Source organism: Nanorana parkeri, unplaced genomic scaffold (assembly GCF_000935625.1).
Source record: "Nanorana parkeri isolate BGI_ZX_2015 unplaced genomic scaffold, ASM93562v1 scaffold175, whole genome shotgun sequence".
Classification (NCBI taxonomy): domain Eukaryota; kingdom Metazoa; phylum Chordata; class Amphibia; order Anura; family Dicroglossidae; genus Nanorana; species Nanorana parkeri.
Window position 1 is genome coordinate 818,127 of NW_017306443.1, and position 25,083 is coordinate 843,209.

A 25,083-nucleotide genomic window follows, 5' to 3' on the forward strand; every position below is an offset into this window, starting at 1 on the left:
CAATCCATTTTCTTTTAGTAAATCAACCCCATTGCATGTCAGTTTTACACTTTTCTTGGGTGATAGGGTCCAAAGAATCTTGTGAGTGCCTGTCTAATTTTACCTAGTGGACTCTTATCTAAGCCATGGCCTGAGTACTCTGCCGCTGCTGCTGCATTATGGTACAACAGAATATTTGAATGTGAGCACAAAGAAAATGCGGAATTAAGGGTGATAGAGAGAGTATATCATTTACACAGGGCTTGGTTTACTAAAGGCAAATAGGCTGTTCACTTTGCAGGGAAAGGTTCCCTTAGCTTACTGAATGAGGTGAAACTCAGCTGACTTCCATCATCCAATCAAGTAAAAATATATTTTTTTTTAATTTTCCTTGAACATTCAATAAGCTATGGGAAAATTCCCTTGCAAAATGAACAGCCTATTAGTCTTTAATAAATCGACCCCATTGACTCATTCATTGGGGCTGATTTACGGAGGGCAAGGGAAAATCCACTTTGTAGGGGAAGTTTCAACTTAGTTTAGTGTATGTGGTGAAACTTCACTTTGTAAAGAATACCCAAACATGTGCAAGGAAAATAATAAAATAGCAATTTTTCTTGAACATGATTGCGTGATGGAGGTTAGTAGAGCTTCCTCTCATTCAATAAAGTAAGGAAAAATTCCCCAGCTAAGTGCCAATTCCCTTGCAAAGTGAAAAACCTATATGCCTTTAGTAAATCAACCCCATTGATCAATCCCTGTTTCTATTATATAATATCCTGAAAGCTAAAGTGATTCACAAAAACTAAATCTGAGCATTACAGAGGGACATTATTAGTCGCTGTAGCAAATATAAATATGGCTGATGCAAACCTCCTGGGACTTGTTCCATAAATATTTTGATGTATCCATCTTCAGAAACAGAGCCCAGATACTGAACTATATTGCGGTGTTTCAGATACTTGTGAAGCGCAATTTCTTCATGAAGTGGTTGGGAATATCTGTAAAAAAAAACAAAATTGAATTTTTACAGAAAAAAAGCAATGATAACATGCAAAAAGAAAATTAAGAAAAAGAAAAGTGTACAAATTTTCAGATTCACTTTTAAAGACTGTTTATAATTAGATATTATTTACAGTCCCCATCAGGTAATATGAACCCATTTAATATGTGTGTGTGGTTATATTTTGACCAAATGCAAAAAGGGAACCAATGAGGGAACTAAAGATGGCATTTGGACCTTTCACAGAAGAAGGCAGGCACAGCAGAGTAATTAAATCCCAATTCGGGTGCCTAAATGTTCTGTTGGCATATAAGAACAATGTGAGTGATGGATTAGTGAAGTCAGCAGGAACATTACATGGGGCAGTTAGTGGTTTTATTGGAGGGGGAGCAGAAAAAATGCAGATAGCCACATTACTGAATGAAGGAGTGGCATTCTAGTACGTGTTAAGTGAATATATGTTATTATGGATCTGCCAAACCAGCACTGCAATCTATTTTACCAGAAGGTGAATTTGTGAAGTGCAGGATGTGGAAATGTGGTTCATTTCTACATCATGCACTCCGTTCCTGAACACATTATAACCAAAGTAGTTGCGCTAGGATGTATTATTACAGAAATTAGCCAGCTGCAGCAATATCTATCAACGTGATCAAGTGTAGGCCGGTGTGCTGCGCTTGGTTGTGTGAGATCCACCTTTTAATTGGTCTCTAAATTGTGTAGAAATGTGAAATATCACAAACTTAATACAGTGCCAGTGATCAAATCCTTATTGCGGCTGTATACTGAAATACATGTCAAAAAAAGGAAATAGGTGTGTACCTAAATAAATATTAAATATTGGGTTAACAATGGTGATTGTGAGTATAGAAAATATATAAAGTGTATAAAAATAAATAATTATATATTTTGTCGCAATAAGGATTTGATCACTGGCACTGTATTAAGTTTGTGATATTTCACATTTCTACACAATTTAGAGACCAATTAAAAGGTGGATCACACACAACCAAGCGCAGCACACCGGCCTACACTTGTTCCTGAACACATGCTCCCCGAAAAACTCACACAGAGGTGGTGGACTTGCACCCTGTCCAACACAGATGTGAACTAGAATTCGGCCCATTCGGCTTTTCTTTAGAAGGGCTCTTTGAAGTCTGGTACTGAAAATAACTCAGTTTACTACAGCATAGTATAATAAGACACCACTCATTCAGGACTCACCTGTTGTCTCTCTCTGGTATCTCTTTGATTGCAATACGGACTTGATTGCTGAGATCTCTCCCTGCATATACTACTCCATAAGTACCTCGGCCAAGGATTACTCTATCCCCATTTTCATCATAGTCATATTCATACTGAAAATATTTCACAACATAATATATGTATATCACAAATGTAGAAAGACATATAGAAATATAGAAAATCAACTATTGCCTTATCATTCACAAAGCCCTACAGTTAAAAAGGAATGTAAAAAGTAATGGAGATCTATTATTTAAAACTTGTATAATGAAAAAGGAACTGTGTGACAGTATGTTAGGTCAGGCAGCTCAACCAGCAGCAACTGCCTGCTCACATCACCTCACCTCCTCCAGCAAGATCAGCATGCCAGCATTGGTTTCATATTGTTATAAGGAACCAGGAAGGTTGAGCCTTTGTGTAGGGTTGTTTTACCACTAGTGATAAGGGGTCATAGGGGGGATGTATTAAAATGCTACTACTAGCACCACTAAGTATAAAAAACTTCGGAATCAGCATTATGTCTACTTTAGGAAATAGTAATAGCACTGTGGTATCAACCTGCCATTAGTGAATATATATATATATGACTACAAAGTGCTTATGTGTCAGGTACATGTTTAAAGGCACAATATGGTGGCAAGGAAAAAAGGAAAAATATTCCACTATACTATTACTATATTTATAAAACCAATTTTTATTATAATAGATTAATAAGAATGCAAGACGTTCACAAAATACATAAAGCATGCATATTGCAATGTACATAAAAAGAGGTTACTGAGTAATGCACATAAACTACCTATATAAAGCAGCACTTACCTCTAATGTATCTCCATCTGCCTCACCCTCCAACTCTACAGTACTGCCTACAACATCCGTGATGATCTCTTTAACAAGACTACAAAACCTGTTAGTGACAGAAGATATGCATTTAAACTGTGGCTCAAAATGGAATATCAATAGTGTATACTGTTAAAGGTCATTTAACGATAGATAACATACACTAAAGATATAAGAGATGCTGCATTAAGCTTTTAAAACATTTTGTTAGGAGAAACCAGTCTTTTTGTTGTTGCTCGGTTCTGTAGTTTATTAAGGAACCAATCTGAAGAGTAAAATGCTTAAATGGAAATCAAGGATGTAAATACTGCACCATACCTACAGGAAACGCATAACAAAAGGCAAAAAGGTTCATTGCATTTTATGTAGAGATGGGTGAGGTGTAATTGATGGTAAATAATTGTGAGCTTAATTTGCAGAGGGAAGTCAGGACTGACCATAGCCAATCATGACACTGTAAGACAGACTGCTTCCTAAAGTCTAGTGATGTGACTCTTCTTAGTCATCGGTTATTCTATAATAATAATAATCATCATCATCATAAGTGCTCCTAGACTTAAAAAGCCTTCAGGTCGCTTTTGTACATGGAAGCAGTCCTAGTAACTCGATGACTTGGAACAAGCATGCAGCCAATTACATTTAAAACGCCTGAATTCCTATCCTTCATGTGTGTGTGTGTGTGTGTGTGTGTGTGTGTGTGTGTGGGTGTGTGTGTGTGTGTGGGTGTGTGTGTGTGTGTGTGTGTGTGTGTTTCAGATCATGGGCTTACCAGGAATGAAGCACGGATCTGCATAACAGCCGTGGAGAATCCAGCTTTAAAAACTCTGTAATGCCAGTGCAAAGGATCTCAACAGCACACAGACAGCCATGTACATGACACATAATGATAGCTGTTTGGGGAATTCCATGGACGAGAACCATGGCCAAACATTTTCTGACATTAATTCTCTGTTGGGTCACAGGAAGTCAAGTACTGCTGTGACCCAAAACTCAACACAAAGTGGGCAATATGCTGACAGTACAGAGCTCGGCTGCAGCCGGGAAAGATCCCGACAATATTGGGATCCACCCTGTTTCCTGATTGACAGCTGACTGTACCTCTCTAAAGCCAGAGCCAGCTGTGCTTGCCCCCTCCCCTGCCTCCCCCCAGTCAGGTTTGGAGGAACAGAGAGAGGAGGGGGGAATCCCTGCGGGTAGTGGTAACTTACAGCTATGTGATTGCTCAGTTTCGAGCTGTAGAGCCAACGACTGACATCTGCAGTATCACACATTGGCTCTAACTACTGGAATGAGCGTATTTCACTCTCCCCATAGTTCTCCTTTAAGTCTATAAGCAGCAGGTAGGGAGATGCACCTTGCAAAACCTTATGGAGCCAGAGCTCAGACAACCTCTTAAAGCTTATCTAAATGCAGAGGGAAGAGCAGGAGAGAAGAAACTGCCATATGTTGAGCATAAGTGCGCTAACATGCAAGTGCGCTAACTGCAAACAAAGAGGGCAATTGCGGCTTCAATTAATTTTTCTTTCTCACCAGAGTGTTTTGAAATGTTCTTGTAAAAGCTTAACTTAACCCTTCCCACTCCACCTCCCAAGCCTCCCTAAAGAACAAATAGGGAAGCTCACGGAGGCAGATGGAATGCAGCCAAGCTTGTCTTTACTAGAAAAATGGAGATTAGTGTATGAAATCAGCGCCACATATACATGGATCTACAGTGTTTCAATATACACTCAGATTTATGGTAGCTGACTAAAGCACAAACAGTCATACTGAATCTTGCCAACAGTGATACAATGATACTCCTTAGTGCAGCGGTAACATTGGATCACAGTGTATATTTCTCACTTTAATTACATGGCATTTAATTGAGTTTTTCCTTTGCAATGAGTCAACTTCATTGATTCTTACACAACAAAGGTAAAGCCAACTCTTTATTGCTAGGAAACCATTACCAATCACGACCCTTGAGAAAAACACCACATCAACTGCTTATGCATTCATTAAAGGAGAACTATGGGGTCAGGGCTTTTCCCCATAGTTCTCCAAAGGGTAACGGGAGGACACAAACTAGCGTCCTCCCGTTACCCAAAGCTCAGTATATATACTGAGACGCTGCAGCTGAAACGGATCCCGACAATTATGTCTGGATCCGCCCAGCTACGTGAGTGACAGCTGGCTCTGCCTATCTAGAGGCAGAGCCAGCTGTACCCGCCCCCTCCCCCGTCCGTTCCGCCAGTCAGCGCTGGAGGATCGGGCAGGGGAGGGGAGAATCCAGTCACTCCCCTGTCACGGCTCTCTGCAGTGACAGGATCGAGAAGTGAGCGAGCGCCGGTATGTGTTCGCTCACCTCCCGATCTACTGAGCTGACCTGTGACAGTTTCATTGTCACAGGTCGGCTCAGATTATGAGGCTGAGTGAAAAGCACTCACCTTATAATTCTCCTTTAAAATTACTAAAGGGTCTTTTGCCTAATGTGGCTCTTACTAAGCCTTGGAGTTACTTCCCAATCACCAATCAGCATCACACCACCCTAAGCCCTCGTTCACACCTGAACGTTTTGTAGCGCGTTCTACGCTCGACGAACGCTCTACAAAACGCTCAAACATCTAAATCCCATTGTATTCAATGGGTCTGGTTCACACCTTGGCGTATTTCAGCCCGTCCCTAACGCGCTACAAAACGGCCCACGCCTGAAAAGGTACATGTACTACTTTGGGCCGTTTTTGTTGCGCGTTTCCATTGGGATACAGCCAAGTAGCCCTCGGAAACGCGCGTGTGTCGCGCAATATTTTTACCGCGAATCGCGGTAAAAAAAACGCGCGACATACGCGCATATGCAATACGCCTAGGTGTGAACCAGGGCTAAAAGTTTAAATCTGACTAGTAGTTGGGGAAATTCGAATTCTTAGTATAAATGTGGATACATATAGCCAGGGCTTGAAAAATTTGATGGTGTCTCACCAGTCAGTCAAAAATGTCACCAGTCAGCATGACCGGACTATAGCCTTGCAATTATAAAATAAAAAGTAAGCAAAAAACGCCCATAGGCGACGATTAAAACGATTTTACTGCTCATCAGTTTAGTATTATCAGTGATTAATGGCTCTAAAATTATTGCTCTCACTCTGACGTTTGCGGTGATATTTAAAGTGTGGCACAATAGGCGCACTCGTCGTTTTCGCAAGTAGGCGCACCTGACTCATATCTGCGTGTGTATGTGGGGGGCGGGGACTTAAAAAAATGTTTAAAAAAAAAATACAAATGTATGGTTCTTTATTTTTTATATGATTCTTTCATTTTAGTATTACTTTTTTTTTTTTTACACACAGCTTTATTGCTATTACAGAAGCCCCCTATGTAATAGCCAATTTACATAGTTACATAGTTACATAGTATTTGACAGGTCCTCTTTATGGAGACATAATGTCACCTAGGGACCACCAGAGAAGCTGATTAAGCAGAGATGCCCGATCGCTTGAATGAAAAGCTGCTCGTCGGGCTCCACCGTCCTCTCGTCACGGATGAGCGGATGAGTGGATTTTTCAAGCCCTGCATGTAGCCCTTAATGTATTTTTACACAGAGCTAGAATAAGTACCTGGAACTGTCTTGATATTGGCCTCCTGTAATCTTTGCACGGCAGCATATAGACTGAGAGAGGAAAGGGCAGAACTCTGTGCAAATCAGGGCTCTATTGCTTTGCAAAGTGCTCTCAATCTAACTCTGTATACATGCTGGCAGGAAGAGAAATTAAAGAGATGACCTCATCAATCAGCAATCCCAGATTCGGGTAAACCCTGGACCAGTCTGTGTTGCTTAACTTCGTTGTAGTCAACAGTAAGGGTGCATGACCTGGCTTTGTTTGGCAGGGTTATCTAAAGGTCCCCACACACCTTACGATAATCGTGGGAAATCCCGCGATCGTACGATTATCGCAAGGTGTGTGGAAGCCGTGCGACCTCTACTACTGTAAGGGTTTGTGGCATGTCCGTACGATAACAGACAAAAAAGTCTTGCGATGGTTGTAAGGTGTGTGCCCAGCCTAAGGCCCCATTCACACTAAGCGACTTTCCTTTGCAGCGGATCCGCGCGGCCGGGATAGCGCGACTTCGGGGTGACGTTAGCGCGACCTTCAGCGTCGGGCTCCATTAAAAAATACAAAAATCGTGACTCTTTAATTGATGCACACATATGATCCCACCCTCCCCTCCTTTACCCTTACCTTCCTCCCCCCCTCTTTATGATGTTTATTATAGTTGCATTTCTGCAGATCATATAGAACGCCAGCCTTGTGTTTCATTCCTTGTAATTCTTTATGCTCTTGACCTGTTTTGTTGAAACACATGTTATAGCTGTACATGTAATATTACTACGTGTCATTGTATCTGCACACTGGCTACTTTGTTGTTCGAACTACTACAAAATTCAATAAAGATATATTGTTAAAAAAAAAAAAATCATGCAAAATCCGCTGAAAAAAGGGTCCTGCTGGAGCGACAGGCGACATGGAGCTAAGACAGCTCCTTTGAATAGCATTGGTCGGCGACTTCTCGCGATATCGCATGGCAAAAATGCACGGTGCATTTTTCACGGTGCAAATATCGCGGTGGAAATTGCGCGATAAATCGCTAAGTGGGAATGGGGCCTCAATCGCATGGCTATCAGATTAACCGATACAGAGATTTTTATAACCAGCTTACACTTACCTATTACACTGATCCTCAGTGGAAAAGTAGATCTGAAAATCATCTGAATTGTCATGAACATAAAGAAAGCAACATCGTTCATCAAACTTTGATATGCTGTAAAAATACAGACATGTGGTCAGATTTTCAGTTATTTAGAAACAAGACAAATAGATACTACTATAGTACAAGTTATATCAATATCAATAGTTTACAATTAGAAACTGCCAATGACCAAGCCTGCCTCCTTCTCCCTCTTTTTTTAGAAAGGGGGTTGCGCATGTCATACAGGCATGGTTGTGCCTGTATCAGCCTTATAAATGCCTCAGAGTCAAAGTTCTGCAGACATAAATCAACCATTTTGATTCCCAGTGTGCTTTGCAGGTGGTCTTCCACAATGTATATGCGCCTTAAAAACGTGCATTCTTTTTGCACAAAAACGCTTGAAAACCCCACGTTTTGCATTGAAATCAATGGAGCACAAACGCAATGAATCTGCCTGAAAGAAGCTCATGCACCTTTTCCAGCGTTCAGTGTTTTTACAGCTTGCTACTAAACGCTCAGGTGTGAACAAGAGCCATAGGAATGAATGGGAATTCTTGTGTTGTGTGTTTTGACGCTTAAGCCTTCAACATCAAAATGCCCTGGTGTGAACAGGGACTTAAAGGAGAACTATGAGGTGAGTGATTTTTACTCAACCTCATAGTTCGAGCCGACGTGTGACAATTAAACTGTGGCACGTCGGCTCAATAGACCTGGAAGTGAGCGAACGCATACCATTGCCCGCTCACTTCTCGATCATGTGCCTGCAGAGAGCCGTGACTGTCACTCACGGCTCCCTGCAGGGATTCCCCCCTCTCCGATACTCCAGCGCTGACTGGTGGGATGGACGTGGGAGGGGGCGGGTACAGCTGGCTCTGCCTCTAGATAGGCAGAGCCAGCTGTCAATCACGCAGCTGGGTGGATCTCGACAGTAATGTCGGGATCCATCCCGGCTGCGGCGGTCTCAGTATACAGTGAACTGCAGCTCGCAATATACTGAGCTTTGGGTCACGGAAGGACACTAGTGACGTTACGGCCGGCTCCGCCCAGTTGTTATTCATTGGCCAGGACCTGCTAGATTACTCTAGCAGGTGCCGGCCAATAGGAAACAGTTGAGCGGAGCTAGCGGTCACTGCTAGCTCCGCCCGTTTTTTTAAAAATATTTTTTTCTTTTTAAAAAAAATCTTTATTTTTGTTTTTTATTTTACTATTTATTTAAATTATTAAAATATTTTTCAACTTTTTTTTTTTAACTCTTTTCATTGATTTTCTATTCTGCTCAGTACCACTGAGGTACCGAGCAGAATAGCCAAGCCAAATGCCGCTCGGTTACGTTTGGCCCCAGATGTTGGATTGGCTGAGTCGAAATCCTTCTACCCTGATCGAAGTGCAGCTGAAGGCAGCCGTACTGAGCCGCAGTGAATAGCCGAACGTTGTTCGGCTTACTTTACTTCGGCTGGGTTATTGACTCGGCTGCCTTCGACAGCTTTGTGAATAGCCTCCTTAGAATAATCTTGCAGCCACTGAAATGTCAAAATACCTGATAAAATTGTGCTTGTTCCACACCAGTGATGCCCCATGTAATGACGGAAGGATCAGGACGACAATTCTACAGCCTATCGCTTTAAAAACAAGTTTGCATTAGCAGCCCCCATATACGACATATAACGGCTGAGATTACAGAATGGGAGTTTTCAATTGATGTAGATCATACACCGGAAGTATGTCTGCACTACAAATCCTCTCTAATAATTCTTACCTATTATTAGTACATATACTTCCTATCTGAAAAGTCCAAATCCTTGAAACCTTTATGAAAGTTATTTTTGACCAGCATCAGAAATGAGCAGCATAAGTACAACATAAAACAGATCAAGTTGTGACTAATTCCACAAATAAACACAGGGAGGCAGGGACATAAAAGTGACATTTTTACGAGCGACTCTTCCAGGAATTGTTTGGACAGAACAGACTTTCTAATACTTATAGAATTTCCTGTCTTTGTGTTCCAATCCCTATTTAGAATGAATACATAAAGATATACCCTAAAAAGGAAGAACAATGCATTTGTGGTTAACCGTGTAGCAGCTTAGCTTTGAAGTCCAGCTCCCACCTGGGCTTTATAGATTTGCAGTTTGCATGATTTGTCTACACTTGTGTGGGTTTCATCCCTGAATAAAAAACATATGGACAACTTACTTGTCTTGTCTATGATAAGGACACAAGCTTGTAAGCTTCTGCGTGGGTAGGGCCGAATTTTTGCAGAAGGGATGTAGAAGAAATTGATGCAAAATAAATGCATTAAACATAAATACATTATAAATCATGCCAAACAATTGTATCTATATCCCTACCTTATACCCCTTACGGAAGAAGCAGTGAAGTTCCACTCGTGAATCCCTTTCTGAAAGAAGAAACCGGATTTGTGAGACAAACATTTTCTGCTTGTGAAAAACGATCCTGTAATGTAACTGTCACCTATTCTGCAGACTAAAATGTATCGAGAAAAAATGGTATTACGTTGACGTCAAACCAGCCACCCACTAGAACTTTTCCTAGAAAGCGTCAGTCATAAACAATAACAGGTTTTAAAATACACTAGCATTGTCCTTAAGCACTTAAACTGACATTCCAAATTTACAAGCAGTTTGTTTTTGTTCTGTTCCCAGGTTGATTAATAGAACCTTTCATTTTTCTTTTAGTGTTTCTACACATACTGTACATAACCATGTGCCTTGCTTTTTACATAGAAGCACTATGGTAGAATTTCACTTTGCAGAGTGAACAATAATAAAATAAGAATATTTATTTTAGTGTAGTGAAGAGTTAGGCTGGATGCTATTCACTGCGAGTCCAGCCTGACAGTCACTACCGCCCTGTCCTCATCATAAGTCTAAATGTGGATTATAGAGTGTCACCAGCTTATCAACATTTCAATGCTTTATAGTGGTTTTCACATTAAAAATCACATCAAAGTGTATCTTTATCTTTTTTTGCAATGGATGTAATGGGGAAGGGTAAGAACCTGTGTCCTTGTCACTATCATAGAAAATTTTACAGTTGTCACTGGAGAAGAAGAAATCCTCTTAAGGGAACATCTGTTCTGGGCCAATTGATTTTCTTCTTCATTTTGACACAGAGAGCAAAACAAAATCTGATAGGGATTTTCAACAACCTCTATCCAAAACTAAAATGTTGGCTATAGATCCACTGTAAAGTGAAACTAAACTCAAGAGTCAAGTCTTAAAAATACATTCAAGCACCTTTTAACAAAACAATACAAATGCACAATTAACACAAATGTAGCTTATTTCTTTATCACTCCGTTATAGATCCTCAAATCATCTCCGAATTCATGCTGACTCTGTCCTTCCTTCTGGAGGTTGGCTACTTTTGTTCCCCATGGTCCCTGTGTGTGTTATAAAGTAGCCCCCACCCCAAACTCGCTCCTGTGATGGACTACAATCTCACGTTTAGTTTACTAATTTGTATTGAGATTGTGGTCCATCACGGGAGTGAGCTTGAAGCGGTGGCTGCTTTACAACACACACAGGGACATGGGAAACAAAAGTAGCCACCGTCCAGAAGGAAGGACAGTGTCAGCACCAATTCAGAGATGATTTCAGGATATACAGCTGAGTGATACACAAATAAGATACATTTTTGTTAATAGTTAAGGTACTTGAATGCATTTTTAGGATTTAACTCCTGAGTTGAGTGTCACTTTAAGTACCTGCATCTCTAGTTGTGTGTGCTCATGCGACCTGTATTTTGCAGTTAATCCTTTACCATCAATCTAATAGCATCTAATAGCATGCCTTTAGATTATGAACTTGCACATTTAAGCAATAGACAAGACAACCATATGTAACTACCCCTACATGTGCTAAAACAAGTGAAATACACAGAGGGGTGACATACGTGCTCAATGATTATATCACTGATATATACACAAACATTCTTATTTAGAAAATATTTCTTCTCCCTAAGTACTAATTTTAGAATGCTGCAACCCAAACAACCAATCAGGATTCATTCTTCCGAAATCCAATACAGGATGGATCCTAAATGGTTGTAATGTATTAAAAAGACAATGAATACCAGATAGTAACTGGAAAAAATGTAACTAATATCAACAAGCAATTCTGACTCCTACCATTTCCACAGGAGACACGTGCCATAGTGAAACTGTTCTCTCATCAGCCTCCTTGTTTATAGAGACATATGAGGGCTGATAAACCTTTGTAGGCTCCAAGACAAGAACCTAGAAATGGAACGAAAGGTCAGTTGTTTTGTTTTACAAATGTCAAGCTTTCAATCATTCAATTTGTTAAAGAGTCAATACAGTATTTCAGTTATAAGTCATGTCTGGCTGCACAGTGGTTTCTCATATCTCTGTCAGTGAGCTATACCCACCAAATCTTCTGGCTATGTTCCTGTCAACCTTCCAAGTCCTAGAAATACAGGGGTATTTCTATTCCTCCTGTTGAATTCTCCACATACATTCAAGCCACAACTGGACTCCCGAATAATGGTGTACAAAACTAGGAATTCATGTACAGAGATCTCTTCACCTGAGTCCCTCAGATATTAGAAACCATTAGGTGATTTAATGCACCATTCTCTGTTTTGGGTGGAGTGAACTCAACTGAACATTATTATAAGACAGGGTCTGATATGTTGGATAACAGTACATTCTGCCATTTCTAATAAGCCAGGGACTATGTATTCTAGACTGCCTAGGCTGATGACTTGGAAGCAGTAGTTTTGTTTTAATCTTCTGCAAAGAAAGGTTACTTTTCACTTACAATAATAATGTGCTTTGCTAACATTTCCCCTATTGATTAGTGTGGATTTTAAAGATAGGTCGGCTTTCTCTTTACAGTTTTGGGTAGAAGCATTCAGAGAAAATCTATAAAAAGCCTTACTAAACAACCCTAAACCTGAGGGCTGTACCAAAGCTGAACTTAAACTTATTACTTTCACATTCATGACCACCAAACAAACCTTGGCTAACATTTGGAAATCCAAAATCCCAACTATTCGACTAATTAAAAGAAAAATGTTATCTTGGAGGACTTTTATAGGTCTCTCTATTCTGAGGATGCATTTGATAGTGAGGCGGCGAACCGCTTTTTGGAAGTGGTGAACCTTCCGCGCCTGACCCAGGATCAACTGCAATCTCTGAATTTAGATATCTCCAGTGAGGAAATAGTATCGGTTATTACAAATTTAGGTAATGGAAAAGCCAGAGGACCGGACGGGTACACGGCTGAATTCTATAAAATTATGCAGGTGGATATTGTGGATTCCCTTCACTCCCTATTCTCAGCGGTGTGGGACGGCTCTCCGTACCCGGTAACAGGGAAATATTAAATTACTACCGAAGGAGGGGAGGGACCCCACGATTCCTGGATCATACAGATCATACAAATCCTTTCTAAAATTGTAGCGAACAGACTAGCAGCTATTCTGCCGACTCTGATTCAGCCATCACAAGTAGGCTTTGTCAAGGGCCTCTCTGGTGTGACTAACATACGCAAGGTCTTGTTGGCTTTGGAGCAGGCACATTCTAATCCAATGATGGAATCAGCCATCATCACCCTTTGATAATGTGAACATGAGATGGCTGTTTTGGGTATTGGCAGAATATGGCTTTCGTGGAAAGGTCTTCTCCTACTTCGAGCAGTTGTATGTTTCCCCGGTCGCGAGAATACTGACTCAGACGGCACTGTCCTCCCCTTTTGCACTGGAAAAGGGGACGAGACAAGGGTGCCCTTTATCCCCTCTTCTGTTCAATTTGTGCCTGGAGCCATTAGCAACTCATATAATGCAGTCCACTGCCTTACATGGCATCAAGGTAGGCGAGGCGGATCTCCGTTTAGCATTATTTGCGGATGATGTCCTGATATTTACCTCCCGACCCAGCGAAGACGCCGTAGTCATTCAGGACATGTTGACCCATTTTAAAACTTTCTCAGGTCTTCGTATTAACTTTCAAAAAAGTGAAATTCTTCCCGCCAGGAACAGGGATGGTGAGTGGGAGCGGAGGTATGCGAGTGGCACAGCAGCACATAACCTACCTGGGCGTGAAAGTGGGCAAGACACCCTCCTCCCTCTATCACCTCAATTATCCCCCTCTAATTTAGAAAATCTGCAAGGGACTAGATCTGTGGAGAGCCGTTCCCCTGTCGCTCTTCGGGAGAATCCACCTTATCAACATGGTCAGCTTCGCAAAACTGATATACCCATTGCAAACTCTCCCCCTGCTGCTAAGAACAACTGATATAGCTTGTTTGACGAAAGCTATGACAACCTTTATCTGGCAGGCGAAAAGACCGAGAATCTCTTTTAAGAAACTATGGCTCCCAAAGAGTGAGGAACGAATCTCCCTAATATTAAATTGTACAATATAGCATGTCTACTTTGCCATGCATTGGACTGGCTCTCCGACAGCTCCATGTATTCCAACACCCACCTGGAAGCTGAGCTGATTGCTCCATGGGATCTCAAAGCTGTTCTCCATTGTAAAATATCCTCCCTGCCCCAAAAAATCCAACACATAACCTTGATTAAGGACACGATCATTGCATGGAGGGAGGTGAGGAAAGCACCCCTGGGAATGTCTCCCTATTGTCCAATACTGGGTCACCCCCAGTTCACCCAAGGAGGGGATTATTCAGCATTCCATAAATGGAAGGAGAAAGGATTACATCACTGGAGTCAATTATTTCATCCCTGTACTCTCTCACCTTACTCCTTCCAGGAACTGAGGCAACAATATCACATTCCCTCTTGTGACTTTCTGCACTTCCTACAGTTAAAATCTATGTGGCGCAGTTTTTCAGGAACACTTTTATCCTCATCGTTTTTGTCCTCATCTCCAGCAAATCCTATTCCATCTCCACGGTGTACTCAAAATTACAAGCTCTATTCCTCTCACCCCTCTCACAGTCAGTTATGAGAGGATGGCAGAGAGATTTCGGTGACCTGGATCTATTCCCTAAACTTCTTGCTGGCGTCCGACCTTACATCATTGTCTTTGGGCATGCCCGGCGGTGTCCGACTTGTGGAATCAAACTTTGAGTTACGCAAGCACCATCGTCTCATGGAAACCTGCACTGGATTACGCATTATGCCTGTTTGGGTATTTCGACTATTTTACCGGATCACTAGGCCATAATAATTATAAAGGCTTGGACTGGTTACACATCTGCCTACTGGTAGCTAGAAGATGCTTAATGAGGCACTGAAATGCACTGGAATGCCCCTTGGCCCCTGGGGTTCAGGAACTCATCAGGGATTTGAAACAGTTATTAGCCAAAGAAAGGCTGGATGCTGAAATGCATAAGGACAAGCAGACACTTAATCGCCAAATCATTAACAACTTCGGAAGTAGCACACCCGGTGCAGTCTTTCCGATATACCAAATGGTACTTGAAAGCAGACTTGTCAAATACGCTGGGGAGCCTGCGTTTAGTCACGGACTAAATTTTTCTCCTGACTATAAGCTTATACAGCTAACAAATCTAGATTTATCTGACCCCTATGTGACCGATATTTGTTATGCAATATTTGCAATGGAGTGATAGCAGAATGTATTATGGGAATTAGCCTTCTATGTTGATAATGGCTATACGGTGATACGCAAATTGTATGTAACTCAATATCAATACTCTTATCCTCTTTGATATGTGTTGAAAGTTAAAATAAAATACATTTTTATTGGAAAAAAAAAGAAAATAAAAATGTTGTGGTACCTAGTGAATGAGTGGCAATATTTTATGACTCTAAGCTTTGTCAAATCTGGGATCCTTGGATTACTCATTATACATAGTCCCCATAGGTCAGGTTTACCCAAGGCATTCCTTTCCCCCACCCTCATCCCCATTTCTCAAACCTTCCCCTTTCTTTCCTTCAATCTCTAATCCTTTTCTTTTTTTCTTTACCATTCCTTAGTCGTCTCTATCTTTTTTCTTTTTCTTTACTTTAGATATCAGGTACAACTGGGGCATTCAAGGTACTGGAGTCTCCTACTAAACACAGGTTGATAATGCAGGAATCAACAGTTCAACTGCTAACAGTTATTAAGAGATAAGAACCCTTGTGGATCAGTTTGTTTAAAGCCATCAACCTGCCTTCAATTTGGTTGCAGCTGTAACGTCATTGCTGTTTCTCAAACCTTTGAATTGTGTTTCTTACACTTTGGGAATTGAATAAAAACTAACTTTATAGTGTACCTATCATCAAAATACGATCTCTGCACTCACCCCACCACTGTTTCAGATAAGGCTTAAAAGAGAACCATGGGGTAACCTTTTTATCCTATAGTTCTCTTTAGGGTCACGGGAGGACTCAGTATAAAGCGAGCTATTGCTATATGCTGAGAGGGCCGCAGCCGGGACAGATCCCGACAATATTTTCGAGATCCACCCCTCCGGCTGATTAACAGCGGACTCTGCCTATCTGGAGGCAGAGCCAGCTATGCCCACCTCTCCCCCCGTCAGTTCCCTGAGCGCTGGAAGAAAAGAGAGATGATTAGAAGTGAGCGAGCGGCGGTATGTTTTCGCTCATTTCTCCATAAATAGAGCTGACATGTGACAGTTTCAATGTCACACGTCGGCTCTAACTATGGGGATGAGTGTAATTCACTTACTCCATAGTTTTCCTTTCATCGAACTTAACATGCTGGTAGAGCCAAGAATAACCACCTATTTAGCATACATTTGAGGCACTAGGATGAAAGCTAAAAGCCTACATAAGTTTAGCAAAATATAAGCCAATACTGAATAAATTCAGTTCTATAGAGTAACCAGTTTTACTTCTGTGTAACAGAAGGCTTGGAGAACAAATTGCTCACACAGGGCTTGGAGAACAAATTGCCTGGGAGCTAAGTGGCGTAAAAAATTTGGATTTGAACTGAAATTCATTAATTTCTCCTTGCATTTATTTTTTTTCATTTAATACTCTTTTACCGGAAATCTCAGCCCATTTGTAGACTCTTTTGTTGCCTCGACAATTATGTCCATCCAGAAATTCAGCCTCTCTTGCCTTGGGGAATGTTCTGTGTTGAGCTTCTTGAATTGTTGTATAAGAAGCAGATTTTGTACCACGGATCTTAGGTACCTGCCAGACAGAGGGAACGCTGTCCATTTAAGATTAATGTTTTATTTAAAACTTTTCATTATGTACATTATGCAACAAGAAAAACAGTGTGGTACACTATCCCTGAAATTAAATCCTCCAACAACTGAAGGGATTTTTGTCACTGGTATCAAAGCTAAGCTCAATATGCAGTACGCAATAAGCTAAAAAAAAGTTCCAGACTTTGTTCATCCTAATATCCATTATATACATATCTACACAGTGAATATTTTTGTGTTTGAAATACAACATTTACCTTCTGTGAAATCTATAGGCACTTAAGCCAAAAGTATGTTAGAAGGCTACTGAAGGTAACCCCATCTGAGATTGCAGCAACATCTGGATAAATTAACTTATGTGTGCTAAGGTGTTTTCTTGTAATGTTTTAAAATGGTGCACCTAGAACAAACTTTTCTGATGACAAAATGCATATGGCCTCCAGACAAAATCCAATCCTATAATTGCTTACCAGACAGGGGGCTTCAGCTTGAAAAGGCGTTCGGCGGCCTGTACAGCTTTTCCAATGTCGCTGGCCAGCATGGTCACAATGAAGAACTGACCTACATCCCAGTAATTGTTCATTTTTTCCAAACTGCCCTTTCTTCCCAAAAGACTATTCAAGCGAACACCTAAAATGAAATACACTCAACAGTTAAAATTTGCAGACTCCTAATATAGGTGTTAACAAATCAACAGTTGCTGGGAACACTTTCTTTCTGAAACTATGGATGGATCCACATTCATGGGTGGCTGTATAGATTAAAGTGCAATTGCAGGCAACAAGTGAAAACTATCTAGCCAACACAGCAACTATACCAAAGTCAGGAAATTCATACAGTTTACCTTAATCTGAGTTTGATATAATCCCCAGTGGAAAAAAGGGTCAGTAGGAGGACATTGAGATAAAGAAGCAGGTTCTCTTTGTAGCCCACTTTCTATGATACCAGTAATTGGACTTATTGAACATACCTAGTACTAAATTGCAGTGATTGCTGCTTATGAAGCCAATACCCAGGTCCGAGCACTGTCCCACTGAGACGATGGGAAAGGTCCTTAGCTTTGTGTAAACACTAAACACAGACGCAAAGCAACATGGAGATTACACAGGCCTATCCACATGGGGCTCTGGCAGCAGGTAGCAGGGAAGGTAAATATTTGCAGAGAAGGTCGCCTATAAAAAGAACCCGAACCTGAAGAACCTGCCCCGAATGACAGTTTCACTTTTTTTTTTAAAGATACTTTTTTGAGTCTTTTTCTTTTTTTCCGTGTCATAGACACATACAAAATACATCTATACCATACAGTTAACACATCCAACAACCGGGTCAACATAACCCAGGGTAAATGATGCGATACACACATACATTTCACGGCTTCCAAGGTTACATAATCCAGTACATGAGAGCTAACCTCCAAACACAGGGCAGAATACAGTGTGGGAAATTGAACGTAGCCACTAGTAATCAATAGAGTATGAAACACATCCAGGAGTACAAAAAAGGCCATTAGCCTAAAAGATGATCATGTCCTTGGAACCTCACCTCATATCCACAGTTGTGTTAGATGAGGACAGCCACGGATCCCAGATGCGAGCAAAATGCATCGGGTTGCACCACTGCTCATATGTAAGTTTATAGAGGGGCAATGTCTGATCGACCAATCTCTTCCAGTCACTCAGGGAGGGAGCTTTCGGGCTACCCCAGACCAGGAGAATGTTCTTCCTGGCGTAAAATAAAAGGAGACAAAGTAGTGTCTGAGCACTCGAGGCCAATGACAATTCGCCAAACAGACCGAGGAGGCAGAACGCAGGATTGCAGATATTGGGAAAACCCAGGCTATCCTCCGACCAGAGGGTCCTTATGATAGGGCATGAACCAAAAACAATGTAGGAAATCAGCCTCCTGACCACATCGCTTAAAACAACATGAGGTCAGTCGAAGGCCCAATCTATGTAAAAGGGTGGGAGTGTAGTAGACCTGGTAAAATAATTTCATCTGTATCAATTTGTCCTTAGAGGCTAGTCAAATCTACCATCAAATCTACCAGACCTGTAGGACATAAGTTCCATATAATAAGTTCCATATAATAAGTTGAAATCAATTTTGATGAATCATCCCTTCGCAGCATCCCCTCCAAGGGTGATTGGGCTGGTATAAAGGCGGTCGACCCAAATTGGGTTCGGATCGCATGGAGGAGCTAAAAGAAGGCCAAAAAAAATCAGAGGAGGAGAGCTTCAACTCAACTCAAATCAAGCATCACCCCATTCCTAAACAAGTGAGACAGAGATGCAATGCCTTTCGAGGACCAGACTTATGGAGTAGGATTACTCCATAAGTGAGTAAGGAGAGTGGGACCATGTGGGCAATGATAATCGATCAATGACATATCTTAGGATACGAACAGTCACAGAAATCATGGCTGTCCCAGGTTGCTTGTTATGGATCCCCTTTACGCTAGGTAGTACATGTGAAAATTAGGAAAGGCCTGTCCCGCCATTGAGCGAGGAAGCTCCAGCACCTCCAAGGCCACCCGAGGGGTGCAGTCCCCCCACAGAAACACAATGCAAATAGAATACATTTTACGGAAATAACTTTTTGGGACATAACAAGGGGCATTAGCTAGGACATACAGTAACTTGGGGAGGAAGTTCATCTTAATGATATTGGCTCTCCCCCCTAAGATCCAGTGGTAAATCCATCCATTGTTTGGTTTTCAAATGAAGAGTCAATAGCCGGGGGTTACGTTATTAGCAATATAGGAGGAGAGGGGTAGCTGAATCTTAATACCCAGATATTTGAATTCATTAGCAACTCATAATGTGGACGTAGGGTGTATATTAGCCACTGTAGCACTATCCAGGGGAAAAAGGACAGACTTGTCCCAGTTTACCATGAACCCCGAGAAGGTTCCGAATAGGTCCAGTAGCTGAAGGAGATGAAATGGGGAGCCATTCGGATCAGATAGATAAATCAGCGTATCATCAGCATATAAAGAGATTCGTTCCTCCAGGTCTCGTATCCGTAAGCCATGTAGGGAGTCAGACTCCCTTATCCTAAATCGCCAGAGGCTCAAGGGCCAGGGCAAAGAGGATAGGGGAGAGAGGACAGCCCTGTTGAGTCCCTCTAAAAATATTAAACGGGTCAGACACCTCTCTGTTGATGCGCAACCTGGCTACTGGGGTGTTATATAAAATCTCAATCCATCGGATCATTTGGGGGCCAAACCCATATGCTTTCAGGACATTTAGGCCACTCAACACTGTCAAAAGCTTTTTGGGTATCAAGTGAGATCAAAGCCCTACCCTCAGTTGTGGGATGAGAGTATTGAAGGTTGGTGAAAAGTCTGCGGATGTTCATTCTAGTGGAGCGGCCTGGCATAAAACCTGCCTGGTCGCTACCAGTGAGGGACAGGACATGTTTATTAATGCGTATTGCCAGAATGTGGTCCCAATTCCTCCCAATAAGAGGCATACGATTCTACGTAGAACCCATCAAGGCACGGGGTCTTTCTGGTGGGGAACTGGGCAATTGCCAACTCCAATTCCTCGCTAGCCTGAGTGGACAGGCATGGTAGGGAGATTTGAGACACATAGTCCTCCAGCTCCGCGGCAGCGTATTGAGCCCTGGAGGAGTATAGGTCTCTATAGAAGGACAGGAACTTGTCCATTATATCTTGGGAGGTAGTGACAATAGTCCTTGAGAAAGAAAGTTAGAAACGATGCGTGGAATGGATGTAGGGTTAAATTCAGGTTTCGTAAAGTATGCCAGTAATCTGCCCGCCTTGTTACCAAACTTACCAATATTACCAATATTTTTTGCTGAGTATGTAACATTTTTTTGGTATGCTCCAACAGGAACAGTTCATATTTACGCTTCTTTCCCCTCCCAATCGCTGTAAGTTGAGGCAATGGGGTCCAACACATATGCGGCCTCGGCCTCTCTCATATTACGCTCCAAGGCCAGCACAACCTCCCCTTTAAGTCTGCAAACTGCCCCAGTGGCGGCCATGAATGCCCCTCTGAAGGTGGGCTTAAAGGCTTCCCATTTAAGGGAGGAGGAAGTCAAAGGGGCATTGTCACTCCAGTAGTGGCTAATAGCCTGTGAACAAGCGGTCGCCACGGAGGGATCGGAGAGCCAGAGGGAGTTTATTCTCCACACTCTGGAAGAGAAGGAATGTCCCCAACTGAACTCCACTAACAAGGGAGCATGGTCTGAGATCCCTCTTGGGAGATAGCACACCCCTGAAAGCCACGGAAGAACTGCAGGGGTAACAAAGGCCAAGTCAATCCTAGAGAGAGTCTTATGCGTAGCAGAATGGCATGAGTAGGCCCTAGAGTCCGGCCATTTCCAACACCACACATCAAGAAGCCCAAATCCCTGAATCCAGTCAGATAAATTTGTATTGAGCCATCCCCCACCCCCCATGCCAAGTAGTGGATTAGGGGCCAAATTAAAGTCACCCATAATCAGTAAGGGGGCTGTAGGCATAGCTAAGGCTGCTTGAGTGATGGTATGTAAAAGGTCTATCCCCAGGGGGGAGGGAGATAAACTGAGGCCAGCGTCAGGGGAGTGCCATCTAGTCAGATGTATGATAACAGATCTACCCAGAATGTCAGTCTTTACCTGAAGAATGTCAGCATTAAGTGATTTAGCTAGTAAGATAGACACCCCTCGGGAATATGATGAGTATACAGCATTAAAGGATTTGGCTACCCAGTGTTTCTTCAGAGCTAAAATCTTAGAACCCAACAGGTGGGTTTCTTGCAGACATACATGTGGCTTGTATTTATAGAGGAAATTGAACACTAGGGAACGCTTGTGGCTGGAATTCAAGCCATGAAACATTCCACGAGATACATTTATATGACATCAGAAGACAAGCAAAGTATTAAAGGTACCAGAAAGTGAACCTGAGTAATCAAATCAAGGAGTGAGACCTCGTAAACCATTGTAATCTGCAGATAGGTAAAGCATATAAACAGTAAAAAACAACAATCAACTCACCAAGAACTACCTTTCCCATCCCACCCCGCTTGTTAACCCAACTCTAACAAGCACAGATTCCTTAACAAAAAAACCCTTAACACCCTAGTGCAAGAACAATGCCCAGTAGGCAGGGGGTGTAGCCACTCCGAGCAGGACCCAATCCGAGCATATCCGAGTTCCAAGCTGCTGCGGTATATCACGGTGATGGTCCCCCAGTAGAGGGGAAGTGTTGTGCAATATGGCATCAGCTCTCGGACAGTAACAACAACCGAAGGATTAGTACAAGTACAGCATTACGGCACAGTATCCAGAAGTATAAAACGTAACCAGGATCGAGGGTCTAATGAAAGTGGAGAACACTGAAAGCAACAATGTTCATGCAGAAATGGTACTCAACAAATGTCCACGAATATGCAGACAGTTCTGAAGGAGAAAGGATTACTCCAAAAGGTAGATTAGTGGTCTTCATTGCGGCGGCGTCTCCGTTGAGGGAGACCCTTGATATCTAAACACTCTGAGGCTTCAGTGGGTGAGGAAAAGAGCTGCACTTTCCCATCTTTCGTCACCTTGAGCTTAGCAGGATAAAGCATGACATAAGCGACCCCTTCCTGGCGTAGCCGCTTTTTGACCTCCAGAAAAGGAGGACCTCTGACGTTGTAATTCAGCAGAGAAATCAGGAGAAATAAAAGACACGGTTTTCATTATAGGAGAGCTCCCCTTTAAGACGAGATGCACAAAGAATCTCCACCCTATCCCTGAAGTTGAGGATTCTGGCAATAAGAGGCCTGGGTGCTAAGCCAGGGGGAGGCATGAAGGGTGGTGTGCGATGTGCCCGCTCAACAAAGGCAGGAGAGGAGGGGGTGAAATCACTTAACATCTCCCTCAGCCAATCTTGGAGAAAAATCTCAGGGTGTGGGCCTTCTGACCTCTCAGGGAATCCAACAAAGTGGAGATTATTTCACTTGGAGCGGTTTTCCAAGTCATCCATCTTGACCTTACAGGCTGCAACTCCCTCTTTAGGCCAATGGTATATCTGGACAACGGAGCCACAGTATCCTCCAGGGTAGTAATGCGGCCCTCCGTTTCAGTGACCCTGTCACATAGGCCCTGCACATCATGCTTCGGCAGGGAGAGATCTACATGGACTCTTCAATCTGTGATGCCAGGGATGTTTTTCAGTCATGGATAGCCTCCATTAGTTGCATAAGAGTAGGTTCAGCAGGAGTTTGTGATTCTACAGGCATATTGTCCCCCTCCCCCCTCACAGCAGGGGCCCTGGGGGAGGGCTGTGCAGAATGGCCGTTTTTGCAGGCATCCATGGGGAGCTGCGAGGATTTCCCCTCTGCGGACCTCCCCTGTGAAACCCCCTTACTTGAGGATGTGTGGGCCGAATCTGTCCGGTTCGTGGATGTCCACCGCCATCTTGCGGCCTTTGGAACCTTGCCAACTTCTCAGCCACAGAGACGTACTTCTGGTCTCCGATTTTGACCATGGGTGCCTCCAGAAGGATGAGAAGAGAGAGCGGAGGGAGCCGGTAAGTCTCCCTCCGCTCATGGATTTGGTAAATTGTAAATATAAAGCATATAGTAAAAATACATCTAAAATATCAGTTTAAAAAAACTTAAAACATGTAAAAATGGTACCCGAGATTATTTGTTTTCCTTTCAAAAGAGGAAATATATGGTTGCTTTGAATCATGTTATTTTTATTTCCTAGAACTGGTAAAACAACTTTCAAGCAACAAAACTGAAAAAGTCAATTCAGCTGACACAGATACCGGAAGGAAAAAAAAGATCCCTTCTGTGTGTAAATGCACTGTATGTATTTTGTAGGTGTAGCATATTTAAGCAGTATTCCTTATAAACATTGTCACAGCGGAGGTAAGCAGCCATTCTTCCTTCACACGCATTAGCATCAACAGCACAAATGTTTTAATAAGTCCAATATTTACCTATTTTCCGTAGTTCTATAGATGTTTCAAACTGCTGCCCGGCAACAATAAGTAAAACAGCGAGATTAATTCCAGAATACAAGGATGGCTGGAGTTCAAAACCTTTGCGATACCTGGTAGAAATAATGTTCTTATTCAGTAGTTTTATCTGAAAGTGGACCTTTTATCCATATCTTTAAAATAACAACAAACACACCTTTAGAAGTGTTTAGTAATGACAATCTACAAACGCATACTTCTAGATAATTGCAGGCTTTGTATTCTTTGCATACCTTATTTCTCTTTTCTTTCCCAGTCTTCTGGCAGTGGCCATGTGTGCTAAGGGCAGATTACTAGCTCTCCCTTTACTTTATTCTCCTGAAAATCTGGCACATGTGACTAGGACATGTGACCATGCACATCATCTCAGGGAAGGAAAATGCCTTTCCCTGAGTTCTCGTAAGATTACAGATGAGATTTCCCGGCAGTGCTCTGCTGATAAGACAATCCCAGTGTGCATTGCTTTGGCAAACTCAAGTCATTTTGCCCTTTCAAAGCAGGAAGTGAACGCTCCGCAAGTGTAAGGATTTCAAAATCTCAGCATTCTACACCGGATATGTCTGTTATTATTAATCATCATATATAGAGGGATGCATCGGTAGAATTAGATTTTTGAGTGTAAGGCCTCATTTACACTGTTGCACGTATGCGCAAGTATAGGCGCGTACATGCGTATTGTACCATATGCAACCTATGCAAATAAATGGCTCCATACACACAGCCGCGTATAGAGCCGTATATTTGCGTAGCGTATATATGCGCAAAAACAGAATGGAACAGAGATGCGTCCGGGCAGCGTATTTCTGCGTAAACGTGCGTACATGCGTACGAGTGATGCATTCTGGGATTGCATATAGTGCACGCATGTACGCATATATGCTCGTAAATATGCGCGTACACGCACGTATATACGCAATGTACAATTTTGCTTGCGTTGTGTGTGAATGAGGCCTAAAAGGTCTGCTTTAACAGGAGCCTGTATTTGATTATTAATTTTGCAACATGAAATAAACACCATGACACGTTGCAAAAATGTTGTAAAGTAAATTGTTTGCCTGCAATTTACAATGTACCAAATACTAGAGACCTGCACGGTATCAGGGAGCTGACAAATTTTAATGCACTTTATGGGCACACTGGGGCCTTTCCTAAAGCAGGTTACAAAGAAAACATTG

At 42.1% G+C, this 25,083-nt stretch overlaps 1 protein-coding gene across 1 annotated transcript in view; it reads right to left on the bottom strand.

Annotated features, from left to right (window-relative positions):
• The window catches only part of MAP3K15 (mitogen-activated protein kinase kinase kinase 15), a 138,089-nt gene that overhangs the window by 30,896 nt on the left and 82,110 nt on the right, over positions 1 to 25,083 (bottom strand). Inside the window, exons 8-16 of the mRNA XM_018554843.1 lie at positions 23,870 to 23,982; positions 17,403 to 17,562; positions 16,765 to 16,915; positions 11,946 to 12,053; positions 10,144 to 10,193; positions 7,769 to 7,864; positions 3,047 to 3,134; positions 2,207 to 2,340; positions 853 to 980 (exon numbers count right to left, since the gene is read on the bottom strand). Coding sequence (XP_018410345.1) covers positions 853 to 980; positions 2,207 to 2,340; positions 3,047 to 3,134; positions 7,769 to 7,864; positions 10,144 to 10,193; positions 11,946 to 12,053; positions 16,765 to 16,915; positions 17,403 to 17,562; positions 23,870 to 23,982 — 1,028 coding nt within the window. The remainder of the gene's footprint in view (positions 1 to 852; positions 981 to 2,206; positions 2,341 to 3,046; positions 3,135 to 7,768; positions 7,865 to 10,143; positions 10,194 to 11,945; positions 12,054 to 16,764; positions 16,916 to 17,402; positions 17,563 to 23,869; positions 23,983 to 25,083) is intronic.